Genomic DNA, 22,798 nt, shown 5'->3' on the forward strand with positions numbered 1-22,798 from the left:
AAATGATAGTCCATTTGATTTTTATTGATTTTTATCGGAGCCAGTAAGGTTAAAAATAGCATCAGTCAGTCTTCTGCATTGTTGCATAAAACAAGTGACCAATATGTTATTTAATACAGGAAATTATTTCAATAATTTCCCGCAGTCAAGTATCAGCAATAGGTGAGAGATGAAGGCTTTTCCCTACTGGCAGAATTCATCAAAGTTTGGATGTCATTAATAATACACACCTGAATAGCATTTCCCCACATATGAATTGCAAGAGTAGTTTTCTTTTAAAAGATATAAATTTCCATTCATACCAATACATTAATAAAGTAAGTTAATTTTTAAAACAATAAAATTAGTAGAGTAATTGCTTTCTTAAAAGTAGCCATTTGTCCTTCCAGGACATTTGCTTACAATAAACAACAACAGGAAAGAAAGTTTTTAGACACTCAAGTCAGTATGGGTTACCTAACCATAGGTTTTTACTGGCCAGTGTATCAAAATTGCAACATTTATACTGGATTTTTTTCTATATTCCAGACAATGCAATTTTACTGGCTGAGGGCATTACAAAGGTCTCATGTTCTCAACCTCGCTCCTTGCCTGAGGCATGGTGACTCTTAGGTCAAACCATCACCAGTCATTTCTTTCTAATGACAGCACAGCCCTAACCTACTGGGACCTTGACAACCTTACTTTTACTTTACCCATTTTCATATTGAGCCAAGATTGTAAATGCGCATATTAATACAAATTGTAATAATTTGCAGCCATTTTCATTTATGTTTGCCCATGCACACAGCAAAAATCAATTCAAAGCTGATTTTGCATTCTTTCTTCATTATTAAGAGCCATAAACACTTAATACTGCGCTGCTACAGTATCATATAATTGTATAGAGCCTAGAAAGAGCGAGAAACAATTCAGTGGGACTGCATTTAAATACTACCTCCAAGAAACGTGAAATATCCCTTTTATCATTGACTCCCATGGCAACAACATTTTCAAATAACCAAAAGAAAGGCCTGTCTTCCCACTCCTTCGGTTTGGTGTCATGAAGTAGCCGGTAGAATTCAAAGAAGAGTCTTCCTGTGCCCTCTGCAAAAAAACACAGCAAAGTCATGCTGATGAGTATCGTATTCACCAGATGGAATTCACTAACATATAACCTCTTCATTAGCAGCAAATCAATGGATACATTTATGCTTGCACTAATGCATATTAAAGTGAGATTTGTGCAAAACAATTCCAGGGTCTGAACTGTGCACTGACCTATAGTATATATTTTTCATGTCAAGAGAACTGTTTGAAATGAGTGAGGGAAGTGAAATTCAGAGCAATGTTCTGGTTCCTGATTGTCATCCAGTAGTCCCTGCCAATAGTATGTAAATATGTTGAGTGGTCAGAATCGGGCTCAATTTCTCTCCAGATGACTGTTAATATTCCTGTCAAGCTCATATGTGAATGATGATCATGTGCACTTGAAGGATGCAATGCAATATTCACAAACATGAGCAGGGGAGGGTCAGTGAAAGAAAAGGGACAAAATATATGAGCTTTTTCTGTTGTTTTGGTACAAAAATATCAACTATTTGAGAATCCAACTTCCAACTCACTTGAATTGATTAAGTACTCACAGTTACATAATTTTTATTCAAGACTGGAGGCCTGTGACCAGTGGAGTGCTACAGGGATTGGTGCTGGGTTCACTACTTTTCATCATTTATATAAATGATTTGGATGTGAGCATAAGAGGTATAGTTAGGAAGTTTGCAGATGACACCAAATTGGAAGTGTAGTGGACAGCAAAGATTAAATCGGATTATAACAGGATCATGATCAGATGGGCCAATGGGCTGAAGAGTGGCAGATGGAGTTTAACTTAGATAAATGCGAGGTGGTGCATTTTGGAAAAGCAAATCTTTGCAGGACTTATACATTTAATGATAAGGGAGTGTTGCTGAACAAACAGACCTTGGAGTGCAGGTTCATTGTTCCTTGAAAGTGGAGTCGCAGGTGGATAGGATAGTGAAGAAGGTGTTTGGTATGCTTACCTTTATTGGTCAGAGTATTGAGTACAGGAGTTGGGAGGTAATGTTGCGGTTGTACAGGACATTGGTTAGGCCACTTTTGAAATGTTGCTGCAATTCTGGTCTCCTTCCTATCGGAAGGATGCTATGAAACATGAAAGGGTTCAGAAAAGATTTACAAGGATGTTGCCAGGGTTGGAGGATTTGAGCTATAGGGAGAGGTTGAATAGGCTAGGGCTGTTTTCCCTGGATTGTCGGAGGCTGAAGGGTGACCTTATAGAGGTTAATAAAAACGTGAAGGGCATGGGTAGGGTAAATAGACAAGGTCTTTTCTCTGGGGTGGGTGAGTCCAGAACTAAAGGGCATAGGTTTAGGGTGAGAGGGGAAAGATATAAAAATTACCTAAGTGGCAACTTTTACATACAGAGGGTGGTGTGTGTGTGTATGTGTGTGGAATGGGTTGCCAGAGGAAGTGGTGGAGGCTGGTACAATTGCAACATTTAAAAAGCATCTGGATGGATATATGAATAGAAAGGGTTTGGAGGGATATGGACAGGTGCTGGCAGGTGGAACTAAATGGGATTTGGATATCTGGTTGGCATGGGAGTTGGACCGAAGGGTCTGTTTCCATGCTGTACATCTCTATGACTCTAAATGACTTGGCTATTAAAAACCAATTGACAAGGCATTTAAATTTGCTGATAATGGTTTCCTGACAATTGTCTGCAAGTTGATGAATTTTTAAGCAATGATTTTGTAAACAATCATCTGCAGACAAATTGCAATAACAGAGGTCACATTACAAAATTAAATATGAACGAAGTTAATCAATATTGCCTAACCTTTGAGGAAATTTATTCCACTTATAGACTAGTATCTAAATTATCAAATTAATTGATCTGTACCAAATAAATATCACAGATGTTGGCTAGTTCCGTAATTCTGAAAACTGTAGGGTAAAAATTGTTAGACACATTATCATACAATGAAACTTATCTATATGCGATTCTTCTCTTGCTTGCTTTAAATTTTTTTTTGTTTCTTCAGAAACAGGAATACTGAATATAATTGCATTTCATTCACATAAATCACAGACACTAATTTATATAACAGTGATATGATGCCAAGTTAAAATTGGCTTTTGGGTAAACAAAACTTTGAACCAACCACAGTGAACAGCAGGAGTGAATCAACTACTTGCTGAATGAACTATGGCAGCATTCCTCATTTCAGAGTTTAGGTCACAGATACATTACCAGTAGATTAGCCAAAGCACAAAATTCTGGAGTTACAATGTGCTTAATGTAAAAATTCTCAGGAAATTCTTTATCTCAGCTGGAAAAACATAGCAGAAAACATGTTTATTTTTACAGTAATGACACAAAAGCATAGGAAATTCCATAGCAATTAAAATAAATTAATTAAATGTTGTCCAATATTTCCAATACATTCCAGAGGCTATTTGTACGTTCCTGCTACGTGGTGAGAATGACTGCTTTCAATGAATCATTTATGAAATGTCGCTGGTCAAATTAGGACAGGATGGTGGCATTGTAGAAATATAATTACACAAGTAATTTAAGAGCTCGGTTCATGCTCTGGGGACATGGGTTCAAATACTGTCATGGCAGCAGATGAAATTTAACTTCAACTGACAAAATCTCAATTTAATTCTTAGTTTCATTAATGGTGATCTGGAAACAATCACTGATTGTCCTTAAAACCCATCTGGTTTATGAATGTCCTTTCCAGAAAGATATCTGCCATCCTTAGAGTTGTAGCACTTTACGAAACAGAAACATGCCCTCTGGTCCATTGAGTCTGCACTGATGAAAAATAACCACCTAACTATTCTAATTGCATTTTCCAGCACTTGGACTCTCATGCCTTGGCATTGCAAGTGTCACCTTATCTGGGTGACTCCAGTCCCACAACAGCATGATTAACTCTGAACTGAAATTGCCTAGCAAGTCACTCAAGATTAGAGTGGTGCTGGAAAAGCACAGCAGGTCAGGCAGCTTCCAAGGAGCAGGAAAACCGATGGTTCGGGCAGGAGCCCTTCATAAGGAATGAGGCTGGAAGCCTAGGGAATAAAGAGATAAATGGGAGGGGTGTGTATGGGGAGAAGGTAGCTGGGAGTGCAATAGATGGATGGAGGAAGGGGTAAAGGTGATAGGTCGGAGAGGAGGGTGCAGTGGATAGGTGGGAAGGAAGATCTCCATGACACCAGCACGCCAATCAACCCTACCGCCCCGTAGCTGAACATTTCAACTCCTCCTCCCACTCTGCTAAGGACATGCAGGTCCATTTGCCTCCTCCACCACTACTCCCTCATCACCCAACGCCTACAGGAAGAACGCCTCATTTTCCGCCTCAGAACTCTTCAACCCCAGGGCATCAATGTGGACTTCACCAGTTTCCTCATTTCCCCTCCCCCCCCACCTAACCCCAACTCCAAACTTACAGCTCAGCACCATCCTCATTATCTGTCCCACCTGTCAATCTTCCTTCCCACTATCTGCTCCATCCTCCTCTCCGATCTATCACCTTTACCCCTTCTTCCGTCCACCTACTGCACTCTCAACTACCTTCTCCCCAGCCCCACCCCCAAGGCTTCCAGCCTCATTCCTAATGAAGGGCTCCCGCCCGAATCGTCAATTTTCCTGTTCCTTGGATGCTGCCTGACCTGTTGTGTTTTTCAGCACCACTCTAATCTTGACTCTAATCTCCAGCATCTGCAGTCCTCACTTTCGCCTCGCAAGTTACTCAGTTAGGGATAGATAACAATACTAGCCTTGCCAGTGATATCCATTAAACAATAATATTTATTCTTTAATACTGACAATACATATTAATGATTTAGATGAGAAAACTAAATGTAATGTCTCTAAATTTGCAGATCATATTAAGCTGAGCTATGAGGAAGATGAGGAGATGCTTCAGTGTGATTTGTTAAGCTGAATGAATGGGCAAATGCACGGAAGATGCAGTATGAGGATAACTGTGACATTATCCACTTTGGTATCAAAAACGAAGTCAGAAGTCACACGATACCAGGTTATAGTTCAACAGATATATTTTAAATCACAAGCTTTCAGATTTCACCTGATGACAAAGCAGTGCTCCGAAAGCTTGTGATTTCAAATAACTGTGTTGAACTATAACCTGGTGTCATGTGACTTCTGAATTTGTCCATCCCATCCAACATTGGCACCTCTATATCATGGATATCAAAAACAGGAAGACATTGTTTTCGGAATGGCTACAAATTGAGAACGGGAACAGGCAACGAGGCCCGGGTGTCTCCATACACCAGTCAGTGAAGGTAAGCGTGCACGTGCAGCTGGTGGTAAAGACGACAAATGGTATGTTGGCCCTCAGTGACAGGATTCAAGTATAGGAACAGAATTGTCTTGCTGCAATTATTCAGAGGAGAAAGTGAGGTCTGCAGATGCTGGAGATCAAAGTTGAAACTTTATTGCTGGAACAGCACAGCAGGTCAGGCAGCATCCAGGGAACAGGAGATTCGATGTTTCGGGCACATTCCTGAAGAAGGGCCTGTGCCCAAAACGTCGAATCTCCTGTTCCCTGGATGCTGCCTGACCTGCTGTGCTGTTCCAGCAATAAAGTTTCAACTGCAATTATTCAGAGCCTTGGTGAGACCACACCAGGAATATTGTGTATATTTTTTTGGTCTTCTTATTTGAGGAAGGATGTTCTGGCTATAGATGGAGTGCAGCAAAGTTTTAGCAAATTAAACAACCAATGCATGACTCAGATATGAGGAGGTTGAATCAGTTAGGGCTATATTTGCCAGAGTTCATAAGAACGAGGAAGGATCTCACAGAAATCTATAAAATTATAATAGGACCAGTCAAAATAGATGCAAAAAGGATGTTCTTGATGGTTGGGGAGTCCAGAACCAGTGGCCACAGTCGAAGGATACGGAATAAACCATTTAGGTCTGAGATAAGAAGAAATTGCTTGGCCCAGAGAATGGTCAGCCTGTGGAATTTGCTACCATAGAAATCAGTTCTGGCTGAAACATTGTGTGATTTCAAGAAGAAGTTTGATATAGCACTTCGGGCAAAACAGGATCAAAGAATATGGGAGGAAAAGCAAAAACTGTCTTACTGAAAGGATGATCAGCCATGATCAAAATAATGGCAAAGCAGGCTCAAAGGGTTGAATAGCCTCCTCCTGCTCCTATTTTCTATGTTTCTGTTTAATAAAAGAAAGGGTTCTAACAATGGAACACAGTGCATTTGTTCACATTATGACCCTTTGTTTTAGTTTCTTGCTTTCCTTCTTTTTTCCATTTTTTGGACTATTAGGATAAATCATCCACTTGAATACATCCTGAGGTGTAATTTGACAAGAAATGCCAGGAATGTGCAATTGGAAATTTCCCTTACTCTCTTTTTACACACTCTTTTCTAAGGTTAATATTTTAAGTTTACTGTCTAGATCTCCTTTACCTCCAACAATTAACTTCTGAGTCACGATTTTAATTTTTAAAATTTGATTAGATTAGCAGAAAGATAGTAAACAAACTAATTTTCTTTCAGATAATGGACCTTTAGTGATTAATCACAGTTCATTTGAGACTTTAAACAATGTTGTGGTGTTTAGCTGATAACCGGGATTGTCTTTTTCACTACGCAACTGTTGCTGAAGGACAGATATTGAAAAGGGGATACTTCATGGATGCTTGTGACGCAAGGACAGAAGAGTCACACCTGCCATGATGATATGTCATAACATGTCTGAACAGGTTGATTTTTTTATCCTGATATTAATTATAAGCCAGTTACTGGAGGATGATGCTTTAAATTGACAGTTACTATTCCTGAAGGCCAGAATATTATACGGTCAGAAAAGCTAGAAGGAAACGACTGTTTTTCTTTTGCTTTCTGAACATACTTGCAACCTGATAATCAGATAATCTTCAGTGACATAAAGAAAAACGTTGCATTTTGAAAAATAAGAACTGAATTGCATTCATACAACTACAATATGAAAAGTAAAAAGTCACACGAAGTAGGCTGGTATTATGCTACTGTTATTCATACGTCAAGAGATGTGGTTATCGTTTGATGCCAAGGTTAAGAATCTATGCAATGGTGTTTGCTGATGCAGTGATAGTGGTTGTGCTACCAGAAATGGATCTCCCAGGGCAGAAGTTCAGGAGATGAAAACTGAATATATGATCTGATTTGGAACACCAGAGTCTCAACATGAGCTGTCAAGCAAGTGGCCACATCTTCCCAGGTCTGTCCTCAATTGATTGACGGTTGTCTAGATTTTCAGAGACTTCACCATTCAGCTCAGTTACCAGGTTGTGATTGGTGTTGTTCACAATCACCAGGAAGTCTGCCATTGAGAATAGCTGTCAGTTTCTACAGCATAGAATGTGTTCTCATTGATACTGCAAGATGTCAGGGTTTTATTTAATGGGAGTGCTTTGTTCGCTCTCAGCCAATAGGTTTTTTTATTGTTCACACTGTGCCGGAAATGTGTCAATGGGACCAACTAAGAATTGAGATTTAATTAAAAATAAAACTGTCAGTTCAGTTCAGAATCTGAGTATGATCATACTAATGGAGGAACAATGTATTGTGTCTTCCATTTTACAAGGTCACTTTAAAACCTTCACAACATGCATAATACTCTGCAGGTCACACTGATTCCCATGTTGATTCCTGCTGGAAGGGATATGTGGAGACCATCTGTCACACTTTCTATGTAAGCAGGAAGGTTGATTTTCTACACAAAAACTTATTAAACAAATGACTGATATAAAATTTTGTTCAGTTTACAGACTTGCTGATAGCGGAGCCAATGAACTTACTGTAGAAATGGATGGTTACCTAACAGGCAGATGGATGAACTTTGTAGAGCAATTGTTCAAAGACAATGATGTAGTCTCATATGAGACCTGCTCAAATGTAACCTGCACAAAACACGCTTAAGTCCTGTACCTGAGTGTGATCTCATAATAGATGTGATTCTAAAAGTGTAGACATTACTTTCCAAAATTACTTGCAACGACCTTGTTTCAGACAGAAAATTGGAATATTTTACAATTTTATCTGGTCTAGGCTAGAGTTCTGTTTCATTCCTATTGGTATATTCCATACATTTGTCAGTTTGAGTTCGTGACTGTACTCTTGCCTAAGTAAAAAGGTTCAAAGTTCAAGTCTGCAAAATATGTGTGGGAGTTTATGTGTGGAGCCAGAGGAAGGTGAAGTCCTTAATGAGTACTTTGCATTGGTATTCACCAAGGAGAAGGACGAAGATGGTGATAAGATTAGGATGGATATATTCTGGAACATGTCAATATTAAGGAGGCGGAGATATTGGATGTCATTGAAGTAGAAAAATCTGCAGGGCCTAATGGGGATGTATCCTATCTATCCCAGGATACTGAAGCAGTGGGGGGAGGGAATGCTGGGCTCTTGTCAAAGATGAGTTCGCAGAAAACTAAGAATAGCCAATGTTGTTCCTTTGTTTAAGGACAAAAGGGATAATCCAGGAAATTATAGGTGGGTGAGATTTATATCAATTGTAGGGAAATTATTGGAGAAGATACTTCGGGGCAGAATTTATGTGCAAAAGGATGGACTTATTAGGGATAGTCAGCATGGCATTATGCAGGAGAGTCTTGTCTCACAAACTTGTTTGAATTTTTTGAGGAGGTAACAAAGATGGTCAATGAGATGAGGGTTGGGCAGTGGTTGTTGTCTACATGGGCTTTACTAAAGCATTTGACAAGGTCTCTCATGGTACGCTGATCCAGAAGATTAAGTCACATGGCATCCATGTTGAGTCGGCAAGTTGGACACAAAATTTGCTTAGTCATGGAAGGCACAGGGTAGTTGTGAAGAGGTGTTTTTCTGGCTGGAGGTCAGGGAGCAGTGGTGTTCCACAAGAATCAGTGCTGCGACTCTTTTTTATTTGTGATATATATAAGTGATTTGGATGAAAATGAAGGTGCTTTGATTAATATGTTTCCAAAAGGACACAAAAATTGGTGGAATTGTAGATGGTTTGGAAGATTATCATCCAAAGGTTACAGCGGGATAAGACCAGTTGCAAAGTTAGGCAGAGTAATGGCAGATGAAGTGTGAAGTGATACATTTTAGGAGGTCAAAGGCAAGAGACAAGTATACAGTAAATGGCAGGACCCCTGGGAGCATTAATATGCATAGAGATCTTGGAGTGTAAGGCATAACGCATGCTTGCCTTCATCAGTGCAAGCACTGAGTATAAAAGCTGGCAAGTCATGTTGCAACTTAATAAAACATTAGTTAAGCCACATTTGGAGTATTATGTGCAGTTTTGGTTGCAACACGATAGGGAAGATGAAGAGATTTTGGAGAGGTTTACCAGATGTTAGCTGGATTGGAGTGCATTAGTTATAACTAGAGATTGGACAAACTGGGATTGTTTTCACTAGTGTCAAAGACTGGGAAAGAAGTATATGAAATTATGAAGGCATGGATAATCAGAGGGTTTTTTTTTTACCCAGGGTGGAAATGTCAAATATGAAGGGGTATAGGTTTAAGATGAGAGGGGAAAAGTTTAAAGGAATTTTGCAAGGAAAGATTTTTTTTAACACAGAGGTTGGTAGATGCCTAGAAAATGCTGCCAGTGGAGGGGACAGAAACAAAGACGATAGGCATTAAGATAGACACATTACCAGACAGGGAATAGAAGAATACAGACCATTTGCAGGCAGGTGGGATTAGTTTAGAATGGCATTATGGTGGGCTGAAGGGCTTGTTCCTTTGCTTTACTGTTCTATGTAAATAATAAACTGAATATTGGACTTTATATTTACATTCATGTTTGCATCTCACAACTGGGTAAATGCTGTCACCATTAGTACTGAAAACATAGATTATCAAGATGAGAAATAATTTAAATACAGGAAAAATTCTGAATTAAAACTTTTCAACCTGTAATCATTAGGAATTCACAATATTTTCAATGTTTCAGAGATGTCCAATTGAGGCACAGTAAAATCAATATTGAATTAGCAAGTATCCAAAATGATAGTTCCAGTGCCGTATATATCCTAAGCTAATGAGATGTCATTGATGAATGGTTTTCTAATACATCAGATAACAGAATTGAGAATAGTATGATGCACTTTCCACTAAAGGATGAATAGGGACATCACAGATAAAATGACACAGAAACATATATCCTGTGTATGAGTTGTTGTTTATACCCACACTATTAAGAAGCAGACAAGTTTCACCTATAGAACAACATAAAATTATTGGGAGAATCATCACTGGGATGCAGTCATAGAGTCATAGAGATGTACAGCATGGAAACAGACTCTTCGGTCCAACCTGTCCATGCCAACCAGATATCCCAACCCAATCTAGTCCTACTTGCCAGCACCCGGCCCATATCCCTCCAAACCCTTCCTATTCATATACCCATCCAAATGCCTCTTAAATGTTGCAATTGTACCAGCCTCCACCACTTCCTCTGACAGCTCATTCCATCACATACCACCCTCTGTGTGAAAACGTTGCCCCTTAGATTTCTTTTATATCTTTCCCCTCTCACCCTAAACCTATGCCCTCTAGTTTTGGACTCCTCGACTCCAGGGAAAGGACTATGTCTATTTATCCTATCCATGCCCCTCATAATTTTGTAAACATCTATAAGGTCACCCCTCAGCCTCCGACGCTCTAGGGAAAACAGCACCCTATAGCTCAAATCCTCCAACCTTGGCAACATCCTTGCAAATCTTTTCTGAACCCTTTCAGGCTGGGGCTGTTTTCCCTGGACCGTCGGAGGCTGAGGGGTGATCTTATAGGGGTTTACAAAATTATGAGGGGCATGGATAGAGTAAATGGACAAAGTCTTTTTCCTGGGTCGGGAAGTCCACAACATTGACTAAAATCTGGTGAATATTGCATTATTAACTGTGAAGAGATAGAAGGAGAGGAAAAGAGATTAGAAATTAGCTTGGAAAAAGGAAATGTGAATCAGTATTTACCTGATGCAGCCAGAATCTCCAAAACAGGCAGTAAGGTCTTGAGATATACTGAAACAGTACTGATTTCTGAAAACCTTGGAAGTGCAGGCTCTCAGTACCATCTCTCTTGATTTACAGTATGGTGTAGCTGAGGAAGTTAAGTCTTCCAACACACACGAGTGAGAAAGAAAGGGAGACATCAGAAAATGGAGATAAACAGACACAAAGAAAGGGAGCCATCTAGAAAAAGAGATAAAGGGAGAGAATAATAAAGGCAAGTATCCAGGATGAGTGGAGATAGATTAAACATTATTTTGAGACAGAGATTTTTCAAGCAGATGTTTGGAGGATTCCAGGTCAAAGCGAGATACAAAACAGTACGTGCACACATCACAGAGAAAATGAAATAAGGTAAATCAGATTTCAAGAGAATTAAGATTTAGATTGTAAATAAAAGAAAGAGCAAGGTATGATCAGCAGCTATAAATATTCTTGATCACATCCAACATACAATCTTATTAGATTCTATTTGAAATTAATTTTTATATATATGATTACTTTTACAGGCAGGATTAATCTTCGACAAAGAACAGATAAATAAAAAGTACTTTTAGTAATCCATAAAATGATGTCAATTTGGATGACACATTCACATACTTGATACTCACAACTCTAGTCAGCACAAAAGTGCCTTGTACCAATGGAAAGGACACTGCTAATGTAAAGAAAGTCAGAGATATACTAAAGACATAAATTTAACTCAAGTAGTAGATGACTAAACGAAAATACATTTAAATGGTGAAAAAACCTCACCCCATTCACCACAAGAATTAAGCAGAGCTATTTTTGAAAAATTCTTCTTTGACAGCAAAAGCTTTGGATGATTATCTTAATCCTTGGCCAATAAAGGTCAAATTCTTGCTATCTTTTCTGTACCATTATAGAACTACACTATTCAAATGGTTGAATGAACAGCTTTCGATGGCTGCATATTTGTCTTTAAAAGGTAACAATACTGTGGTGAGGTGAGGAAGCCTGGGAGTTTTAATCCCCCACAGAGATTATAAGAAAAAAGACATTCTCAATATCAGCAACTGTTATGTTACACAACACTTAAGATGAACTATCAGAAATAGCGACCCAACCTCAAACTATTTTCAGTGACAATTACCCTTTATAATCCATGATCTCCTTCCACATTTTAAATGGGCCACAGATGGCATATAGGAAATTAATTACAAAAATCCAATGTTGGAAAGTAGACTGTACATCAACATTTTCAGTATTTTAAATGGAAAAACCTTTGGGAAAATAGTAGGAGATATATAAACAAGTTTTTGATATGATAGAAAACCAACACATGGCATGGAAAATACAAAGGCTGGATTTTTCTATTAAGGTGGGCAGTTTGTGCTGAGACGTTTTCCAACTCGGTAGATCTGCTTTGGATTAAAGCACCATTCACATGGAATTGTTTGCTTTATTGGAGAGGGAGGGTAACTGTGGGAAGGAGTTGTACCCACCAATTCCAGAAGCAGATCCTCGGCAGTCACAAGCCAGGCAAATGCTGAGGCGAGTTGGTTCAAAGGCTCAACTTCAGTTTTCTGGACTTCATCCCAGTTTTAATAAAAGCTGTTATGTCCCCTGGTCCACATCTTCACACCACCTCACTCTGTACCCACGACCACATCACCTCATAACTTGCATGACAAAACCATGCCTAACCCATATTTCCATATCATTCCCCATGACACCTCATATTCTCCATGCCAGCGCTATGTCAATTTATGATACACTGTCAATTCACATGTTCTTCATCCCCTACATGCCAACCAAGCCCTAATCCTGCCAAGTGACTCAAATAGCTCCTGATTCTGCTACATTAAATAGTCAATATGGATATTGTAGATGGACTTTCAGAAGGTTTTGCAATAGCTTAAAAACAGAATAAGACTACATTTTGGTCACAGATCATTATTTGGTCAGTAGCTAGAAACCAATGAGAATGGATAATAGGTTGTTCTTATTGTTAGGATGTGACAAGTGGTGTTCCCAGAGTTCTGTATTGTGGCCTCAGCTTTCTATACACAGAGTCTTGTATGAAGGAATAGAGAATTGCACATCCAAATTTGCAGATAACACTAAGTTAGGAAGCACAGTAAACTGAATGAATGTGAACAGGATGTTGCATAGAGCGAGGAAAGTTATAGCAGATTGGGATTAGTGATGGGGATATAATTTGATTCGCAAATACTTATTTTACTTATTAAATAAATATTGTGTTTTGAGAAACACAAGTCAGAATACTTCCTAATGTCAAAAATCTTGGAGCTGTGAATGAGTAAAGAGATCTAAGTATACTTGTACACAATCAGCACAATAAAACTTCAAAAATGTGAATGGAATAAAACCTTTATTTCAAAATGGAAGTTAAATGTGAGGAAGTCATGCTTCAACTGAAGCGTGCCTTGATCAGACCTCCATCTAGAGTGCTGCATTTAGCTTTAGAAACCAAACCTCAGGAAAGATGCCATGGTTTTGGAAGGGGACAACAGAAATTCTCCAAACAGAAAAGGTTAATTTATGATGCCATATTACAGAAATTTAGCTTGTATTCCCTTGATTGAGGAGTTATCTATTCAAAATGGTTGAAGTGTTAAAGGAATTCAATAGGGTAAATATAAATCAATTATTTTCTCTTGTAGAGAAAACAAGTGGGCATAACCTTAAAATTAGGGCTAGACTACTTAGGAGTGAAATCAGAAAGCATTTCTTTCACAAAAAATGGAGTGAAAATTTGGAACTCACTTTCCCAGGAATCTGGATGCTGAAGCAGTAAATGAATTTGAGGTGTATATTAACTACCTAACTCAATGACAGAATAATCTGAGACACTGAATGGCCTACTCTTGTTGTCAAATAAAACCCTAAGTTTAACCTGTGCTCACAGTAACAAGTTATCCCCTCCTAGATTCATGCCAATTTTTCCCATGAATCCTGGTTTGAATTCTCCCAGTCCAATTTCCACTCTTCCCAAAGTAACAAAGGACGGAGCAAAAGTCAAGGTCGATGTTATCAGTCATAGGTATCGGCTTATTCCTCCTTGATCTTTTCATAATTGACTATGCCGCCTTTTCCAGCATCCATCCTTTATGATTCAGCTCTGTGGGACTTCCTTTGCATGTTTCCAGCTCCCTTCAAGAAAATCTTCTCTTCCCAACATTGCATCATCAACTAGTGGATCTTCCAAGGAACATTCCTGGCCTGCTCCTCTCAGAACCATAGTCATAGAGATGTACAGCATGAAAACAGACCCTTGAATTCAACTTGTCCATGCCACAAGGTATCCTAAATTAATCTAGTACCATTTGCCAGCATTTGCCCCATATCCCTTTAAACCCTTCCTATTCATATGCCCATCCAGATGGCTTTTAAATGATGTAGTTGTACCAGCCTTCATCACTTCCTCTGACAATTCATTCCATACACGCACCAACCTTTGCGCGAAAAGGTTTCCCCTTAGGTCCCTTTTAAATCGTTCCATTCTGACCTTAAACCTATGCCAGTAGTTTTGGACCTCCCCAACTGGGGAAAATACCTTGTCTATTTACCATATCCATGCCCCTCAGGATTCATAAACCTTTATAACATCACCCTCAGCCTCTGATGCTCCAGGGAAAATAGCCCCAGCCGATACAGCCTCTCCCTATAGCTCAAACCCTCCAATCTTGGCAACATTCTGTCCTCAACAATCCTCTTTGTTACTTCTTCAAAAACCTGAATCTCGTTCATGAGACACACAATTTCCCACACACAAAGCCATGCTGACTACCCCTAATCAGTCCTTGCTTTTTCAAATACATGTATTTCCTGTCCCTCAGGATTTCCTCCAACAATTTGTCCACGCCTGATGTCAGGCTCACTTCTTTTGTTTCCTGGCTTTTCCTTACCAGCTTTCTTAAATAGTGGCACCACATTAGCCAACCTCTAGTCTTCCAGCACCTCACCTGTGGCTACTGATGATACAAATATCTCAGCAAGGAGCCCACAAATCACTTCCCTAGCTTCCCACAGAGTTCTAGGGTACACCTGATCAGGTCCTGGGATTGATCCACTCTTCTTCATGTACATGTTTTTTATCACTATAATAACCTGGATACATTAAGTCAATATTTAACTGTACATAATGCAGCCAAGCTCTTCCAGCCCATAATGTAGCTTAATTTTTTTTTAAATCGAGAAAATATATATCCTGTCTTACCTTAAACCCCGCTACTAATAATTTGACTTTTGCGAGTTCAATGCAAGGTGGAGGACAGCATACAGTAAAAAAGTGTCAAGCTGTTGAAACAACAACATAAGACAATTCATATGCCAAACAGCAGCATGAATAGATATGGCTAAGTGAGCTTATAACCAACAGATCAGATATTAACTCAGTAGTCCTGCCACCTCCAGTTAAGAATCAAGGTGGATAATTAAACAACTAATGAGAGAGAGTTTCCATAAATATCCCCATCTTCAATGTTAGGGGAGCCCAGCACATCAGTACAAAAGACAGGGCTTAAGCATTTACATCCATCTTCAGCCAGAAATGCCAAGTCACTGATCCATCTTGGTGTCCTCCTAAGGTCCTCAGCAGCTGAATGCTAGCCTTCAGACAATTCGATTCACTCCATCTGACATAAGAAATTGCTGAAGGCACTGGATACTGCAAGGGCTATGGGCCCTGACAACATTCCAACAGTAATGTTGAAGACATACTCCAGAATTAGCTCCACTTCTACCCAAGTTATTCCAGCAGGCATATACCCAACAATGTAGAAACCTATCCAGGTATGTCCTATCTACAAGAAAACAAGATAAATCCACACCTAGTCAATTACCACTGCAAAGATCCACTCTGTACCATCAATAAAATGATCAGCCTCAGTCCAATCATGGATAAAACAAATGAATTCCAAAGATGAGGCAAGAGTGACTGCCCTTGACATCAATGCAGCATTTGGCCGAGTACATCTGGGGCACGAGCAAAAACAGTGGAAACGGCAAACAGAAAATCTCTCTGCTGGTTGGAGTCCCACCTACCACAAAGAAAGATTGTTGTGGTTGTTGAAGGTCAATCATTTCAGTCCAAGTAAATTACCACACAAGTTCTTCAGGGTATCTCCTAGGTACAACCAACTTCAGCTGCTTCATCAATGTCCTTCTCTCCATTGTAAGGTCAGAAGTGGGATGTTTGCTGATATTCAACACCATTCAAGACTCCTCCAGCAGCCCATACCAATATGAAGCAAGACCTAGATAAATTCCTAAATTCCAAGCTTGGCCTGTCATATAGCAAATAATCTTTGTGCCCCTCATGTGCTAGGCAATGACCATTTCCAATATCTAGGGAATTAATCATCAGTCCTTGATATCAAATGACATGATCATCACTAAATCTCACATTATCAACATCATAAGGTTACCAATGATTTGAAACTGATTGGACCAACCATATAAATACTAAAGGTGTCTAAAGGTGTGGTACTGAAAAAACACAGCTGGTCACACAGCATCAAAGGAGCAGGATGTGCTTTTCTAGCACCAAACTTATAGATTCTGATCTCCAGCATCTGCAGTCCTCACTTTTTCCCATAAAAATAGTGTGGCTACTATAGCAAGTAAGAATTTAGGAAATCTGAGGCAAGTAACTCACCTCATCTCTCCCAATGCCTTCCCACCATTTATACAAATCTGGAGTGTGATGTAATACTCTGCATTTTCCTGGATGACTTCAGCTCCGACAACAATGAAGAAGCTCAACATTATCCAGGACAAAACGTTGCACTTGACTGACACCTAATCCATGACCATCAATATTCACTCTCTTCACTACCAACATACAGAGAAGTGTACTGCATCTAAAACAGATACTGCAGTAACTCATCAATCATCCTTCAACAGTATCTTCCATATGTGTGACCTCAACCACCGAGAAAGATAAGGGCAGCAGATATATGGAAATGCCATAATCTGCAAGATCCCTTCTAAGTCACACACCATCCTGACTTTGAAATATATTGTTGTTCCTTCACGGTCACTGGGTCAAAATCCTGGAATTATATTCTCAACTACCTTTTGGGTGTCCCAACTCCCTCGAGGACTGTAGCAGATCAAGGCAGCAGCTCACCAATTTCAAGACCTCACACTTAAAATCTTTGTCTCTAGCTTTATATCACTCCAATATCTTTCAACCAACCTATCTTTGCAATTATCTCTTGCCCTAACTTTTCACCACATCTCAATCTGTTGACTCTGATTTATTTTTATATTTATCTTTCTATTTCATGCATTATGTTGAAAGCAGAAACGTCAGCTGACTAAAACCCTTCTCCACAATGTCCTCTTCTACCTCTCAACCACTTTCACATGCTTTAAAACTTCTGCTGAAGTGTTCTCCAACTTGGAGGGCATGCTCCCGTCTGTTGATTGTTGCGCGGTGTCCATTCATTTGTTGTCATAGCATCTGCTCAGTCTCACCAATGTACCATGCCTCAGGGCATCCTTGCCTGCAGCATATGAAATAGACTATGTTGGACAAGTCACATGAGAACTTGCTGCATAGATGGTGGGAGGCGTTACCCATGTGGATACTCTGACATGTCTTGCTGCAGCTGCTGTGGCAGGGTCTTACGGTGTTGTTTTCCTGAAGGCCGGGCAGTTTGCTATGAATCATGATCTATTTAAGGTTTGGTGGTTGTTTAAAGACAAGAAGCGGGGGCATGAGGAAGGTCTTGGCAACATACCCGTCCTCATCGATAATGTTCTGCAGGCTGCAAAGAACATGGTGAGGTCATTCGGCTCCCAGTAAGTACTGGACAATGAAGGGTACCCTGTCTGTTGCAGCCCATGTCTGTCTCCTGAAGAGGTAATTGCGGTTTCTTGCTGTGGCACGTCAGAACTGGTGTTTGATGAGTTGAGCATCGTACCCTGTCCTTATGAGGGCATCCTTGAGCACTTTCAAGTGGCTGTCACGTTCATTCTTATCTAAACAGATCCTGTGTATGTGGAGAGCTTATCCGTAGGGGAAGGCTGTTTTAATGTGTTTCGGGTGGAAGCTAGAGAACAGGATTCTGGGTAATCCAAGATGGAGGACGGGAAAAATTTCTGGCTGTAAGAGCTGCTCCTTTTTTTGAGGTATTTTAGGTGTTGGAGGTGATTTCCTCGAATTCCAGGAGCAGCAATTACTGTTTCATATGCTGTTGCATTGTTTTGGAACTTTGGAAAAAAAAAGTCAAAACAACAGCAGTTTTAAAAGGGAGAAGAGCAGACAAAGGAAGTACATGGTGAGGACAGTGCAGGAGAGAGAGAGAGAGAGAGAGAGAGAGAGAACCTGCACAGTTACTGCCTTTGCTGTTTGAATTCATGTATCGCTGGACATTGGAGTGCATCTGGGAAAATTAACAAACAGTGAATTTTACAACTAATCTTGGAGGAACTGTTAGGCGAAGTTCACAACACAGAATCAGATAAGTTAATTGTTGTTTTAAGTCTGTCCAATAGAAAGGCTGCAGTAGTGAGTATAGTGGATTCTTTCTTGATTATATGTTTTTGGAGATAAGTCTCTTGATTAAACTTAAAATATAAGGCATAGCTATTAATTTAACCTGGGGCAGTGTTTGTAGAGGAATAAGACGGTGTTATTTCTGGGTCTGTCGATTATGAAGGAGCAAAAATGGCCTTTGCAGTGATATGTACTTCTTGTCAGATGTGGGAGTTTTAAGGAAGTTTAAGGGTTACTGCGGATTATATTTGCCATAAATGCTGTTGAATGCGAATCTTATCAGATCGAGTGGATCGGTTGGAGAGACAGATAGAAGCGATGAGGAATTTGCAACAGCAACAGTATGTGATGGATGGCAGTTATCGGAAGGGGGGAAAGTCTCAGATACAGTCACATAGATAGGTTAACTCCAGGAAGGGTGAGAGAGGTCGGCACCGAGGGCAGGAGTCTTTGTGGATATACCCATTTCAAACAGATATGCTGTTTTGGAAAATGTAGGGGGAGATGGATTCTCAGGGGAACGTAGCACGAACAGCCAAGTTTCTGGTATTGAGACCGGCTCTAATGCAACGAGGGGTACGTCGGCTTCCAAGAGATCAATTGTGTTAGGGGATACTGTAGTCAGAGGTACAGACAGACATTTCTGTGGCCAGCAGAGAAAAAGCAGAATTGTGTGTTGCTTCCCTGGTGCCAGGATCAAGGATGTCCCAGAGAGGGTGCAGAATGTTCTCACGGGGGAGAGGAGCCAGCAAGAGGTCATTGTCCACATTGGAACCAACGACATTGGAAGGGAAAAGGTTGAGACTCTGAAGGAAGATTACAGAGAGGCAGAAATTTAATAAAGTCTTCAAGGGAAGTAATATCTGGATTACTCCCAGTGCTACGAGCTAGTGAGGGCAGGAATAGGAGGACAGAGCAGATGAATGCATGGCTGAGGAGCTGGTGTATGGGAGAAGGATTCACTTTTTTGGATCATTGGAATCTCTTTTGGGGTAGAAGTGACCTGTACAAGAAGGACGAATTGCACCTAAATTGGAAGGGGACTAATATACTGGCAGGGAAATTTGCTAGAACTGATCGGGAGAATTTAAACTAGTAAGGTGGGGAGGTGGGACCCAAGGAGATAGTGAGGAAAGAGATCGATCTGAGACGAGAACAGCTGAGAACAGAAGTGAGTCAAACAGTCAGGGCAGGCAGGGACAAGGTAGGACTAATGAATTAAACTGCATTTATTTCAATGCAAGGGGCCTAACAGGGAAGGCAGATGAACTCAGGGCATGGTTAGGAACATGGGACTGGGATAGCATAGCAATTACGGAAACATGGCTCAGGGATGGGCAGGACAGGCAGCTTAATGTTCCAGGATACAAATGCTACAGGAAGGATAGAAAAGGAGGCAAGAGAGGAGGGGGAGTGGCATTGTTGATAAGGGATAACATTACAGCTGTGCTGAGGGAGGATATTCCCAGAAATACATCTAGGGAAGTTATTTGGGTGGAACTGAGAAATAAGAAAGGGATGATCACCTTATTGGGATTGTATTATAGACCCCCCCCAATAGTCAGAGGGAAATTGAGAAACAAACTTGTAAGGAGATCTCAGCTATCTGTAAGAATAATAGGGTAGTTATGGTAGGGGATTTTAACTTTCCAAACATCGACTGGGACTGCCATAATGTTAAAGGTTTAGATGGTGAGAAATTTCTTAAGTGTGTACAAGAAAATTTTCTGATTCAGTATGTGGATGTACCTACTAGAGAAGGTGCAAAACTTGACCTACTCTTGGGAAATAAGGCAGGGCAGGTGACTGAGCTGTCAGTGGGGGAGAAGTTTGAGGACAGCGACCATAATTCTATTCGTTTTAAAATAGTGATGGAAAAGGATAGACCAGATCTAACAGTTGAAGTTCTAAATTGGAGAATGGCCAATTTTGACGGTATTAGGCAAGAACTTTTGAAAGCTGATTGGAGGCAGATGTTCGCAGGTAAAGGGACGGCTGGAAACTGGGAAGCCTTCAGAAATGAGATAACAAGAATCCAGAGAAAGTATATTCCTGTCAGGGGGAAAGGGAAGGCTGGTAGGTATAGGGAATGCTGGATGACTAAAGAAATTGAGGGTTTGGTTAAGAAAAAGGAAGCATATGTAAGGCATAGACAGGATAGATCGAGTGAATCCTTAGAAGAGTATACAGAAAGTAGGAATATACTTAAGAGGGAAATCAGGAGGGCAAAACGGGGACATGAGATAGCTTTGGCAAATAGAATTAAGGAGAATCCAAAGGGTTTTTACAAATATATTAAGGACAAAAGGGTAACTAGGGAGAGACTAGGGCCCCTCAAAGATCAGCAAGGCGGCCTTTGTGTGGAGCCACAGAAAATGGGGGAGATACTAAATGAATATTTTGCATCAGTATTTACTGTAGAAAAGGATATGGAAGATATAGACTGTAGGGAAATCATGCAAAATGTCCAGATTACAGAGGAGGAAGTGCTGGATGCCTTGAAAAGGATAAAGGTGGATAAATCACCAGGACCTGATCAGGTGCACCCGAGAACTCTGTGGGAAGCTAGAAAAGTGATTGCTGGGCCTCTTGCTGAGATATTTGTATCATTGATAGTCACAGGTGAGGTGCCGGAAGACTGGGGGTTGGCAAACGTGGTGCCACTGTTTAAGAAGGGCAGTAAAGACAAGCCAGGGAACTATAAACCGGTGAGCCTGACCTCGGTGGTGGGCAAGTTGTTGGAGGGAATCCTGAGGGACAGGTTGTACATGTATTTGGAAAGGCAAGGACTGATTCGGGATAGTCAACATGGCTTTGTGCGTGGGAAATCATGTCTCACAAACTTGATTGAGTTTTTTGAAGAAGTAACAAAGAAGATTGATGAGGGCAGAGCAGTAGATGTGATCTATATGGACTTCAGTAAAGCATTCGACAAGGTTCCCCATGGGAGACTGATTAGCAAAGTTAGATCTCATGGAATACAGGGAGAACTAGCCATTTGGATGCAGAACTGGCTCAAAGGTAGAAGACAGAGGGTGGTGGTGGAGGATTGTTTTTCAGACTGGAGGCCTGTGACCAGTGGAGTGCCACAAGGATAGGTCCTGGGTCCTCTACTTTGTCATTTACATAAATTAGTTGGATGCGAGCAGAAGAGGTAGAGTTAGTAAGTTTGCAGATTACACCAAAATCAGAAGTACAGTGGACAGTGAAGACGGTTACCTCAGATTACAATGAGATCTTGATCAGATGGACCAATGGGCTGAGAAGTGGCAGATGGAGTTTAATTCAGATAAATGTGAGGTGCTGCATTTTGGGAAAGCAAATCTTAGCAGGACTTATACACTTAATGGTAAGGTCCTAGGGAGTGTTGCTGAACAAAGAGATCTTGGAGTGCAGGTTCATAGCTCCTTGAAAATGGAGTCGCAGGTAGATAGGATAGTGAAGAAGGCATTTGGTATGCTTTCCTTTATTGGTCAGATATTGAGTACAGGGGTTGGGAGGTCATGTTGCAGCTGTACAGGACATTGGTTAGGCCACTGTTGGAATACTGCGTGCAATTCTGGTCTCCTTTCTATCGGAAAGATGTTGTGAAACTTGAAAGGGTTCAGAAAAGATTTACAAGGATGTTGCCAGGGTTGGAAGATCTGAGTTACAGGGAGAGGCTGAACAGGCTGGGACTGTTTTCCCTGGAGCGTCGGAGGCTGAGGGGTGACCTTATAGAGGTTTACAAAATTATGAGGAGCATTGGAAGGATAAATAGACAAAGTCTTTTCCCTGGGGTCGGGGAGTCCAGAACTAGAGGGCATAGGTTTAGGGTGAGAGGGGAAAGATATAAAAGAGACCTAAGGGGCAACTTTTTCACGCAGAGCGTGGTACGTGTAAGGAATGAGCGGCCAGAGGATGTGGTGGAGGCTGGTACAATTGCAACATTTAAGAGGCATTTGGATGGTTATATGAATAGGAAGGGTTTGGAGGGATATGGGCCGGGTGCTGGCAGGTGGGACTAGATTGGGTTGGGATATCTGGTCGGCATGGACGGGTTGGACCGAAGGGTCTGTTTCCATGCTGAACATCTCTATGACTCTAAGTGTAGCATCGTAGGTTATCCATCGGTTTGTGGTACAGTGAGGTGCTAAGGTGCCTATCTTTGATGGAGATACATGTGTCCGAGAACGAGATAGATACTAAAGAGTGGTCCAAGGTAAATCTGATGATGTGATGAAATTTGTT

General features: G+C 40.5%; 1 protein-coding gene across 4 annotated transcripts in view; it reads right to left on the minus strand.

Moving 5' to 3' along the window:
- The window catches only part of LOC122560172 (DNA (cytosine-5)-methyltransferase 3B), a 290,151-nt gene that overhangs the window by 38,751 nt on the left and 228,602 nt on the right, over nucleotides 1–22,798 (minus strand). For all 4 annotated transcript variants that reach the window (XR_015759555.1, XM_087994836.1, XM_043710531.2 and 1 more), the window contains one exon: nucleotides 938–1,086. Coding sequence is in view for 3 of the 4 variants with exons in the window: in XM_087994836.1 (XP_087850962.1) it covers nucleotides 938–1,086 (149 nt within the window). In the remaining variant the exon portion in view is untranslated. The remainder of the gene's footprint in view (nucleotides 1–937; nucleotides 1,087–22,798) is intronic.

The sequence above is a fragment of the Chiloscyllium plagiosum genome, unplaced genomic scaffold (genome assembly GCF_037043375.1).
Source record: "Chiloscyllium plagiosum isolate Xiang-an unplaced genomic scaffold, Cpla_swu_hap1 HiC_scaffold_15, whole genome shotgun sequence".
Classification (NCBI taxonomy): Eukaryota; Metazoa; Chordata; class Chondrichthyes; order Orectolobiformes; family Hemiscylliidae; genus Chiloscyllium; species Chiloscyllium plagiosum.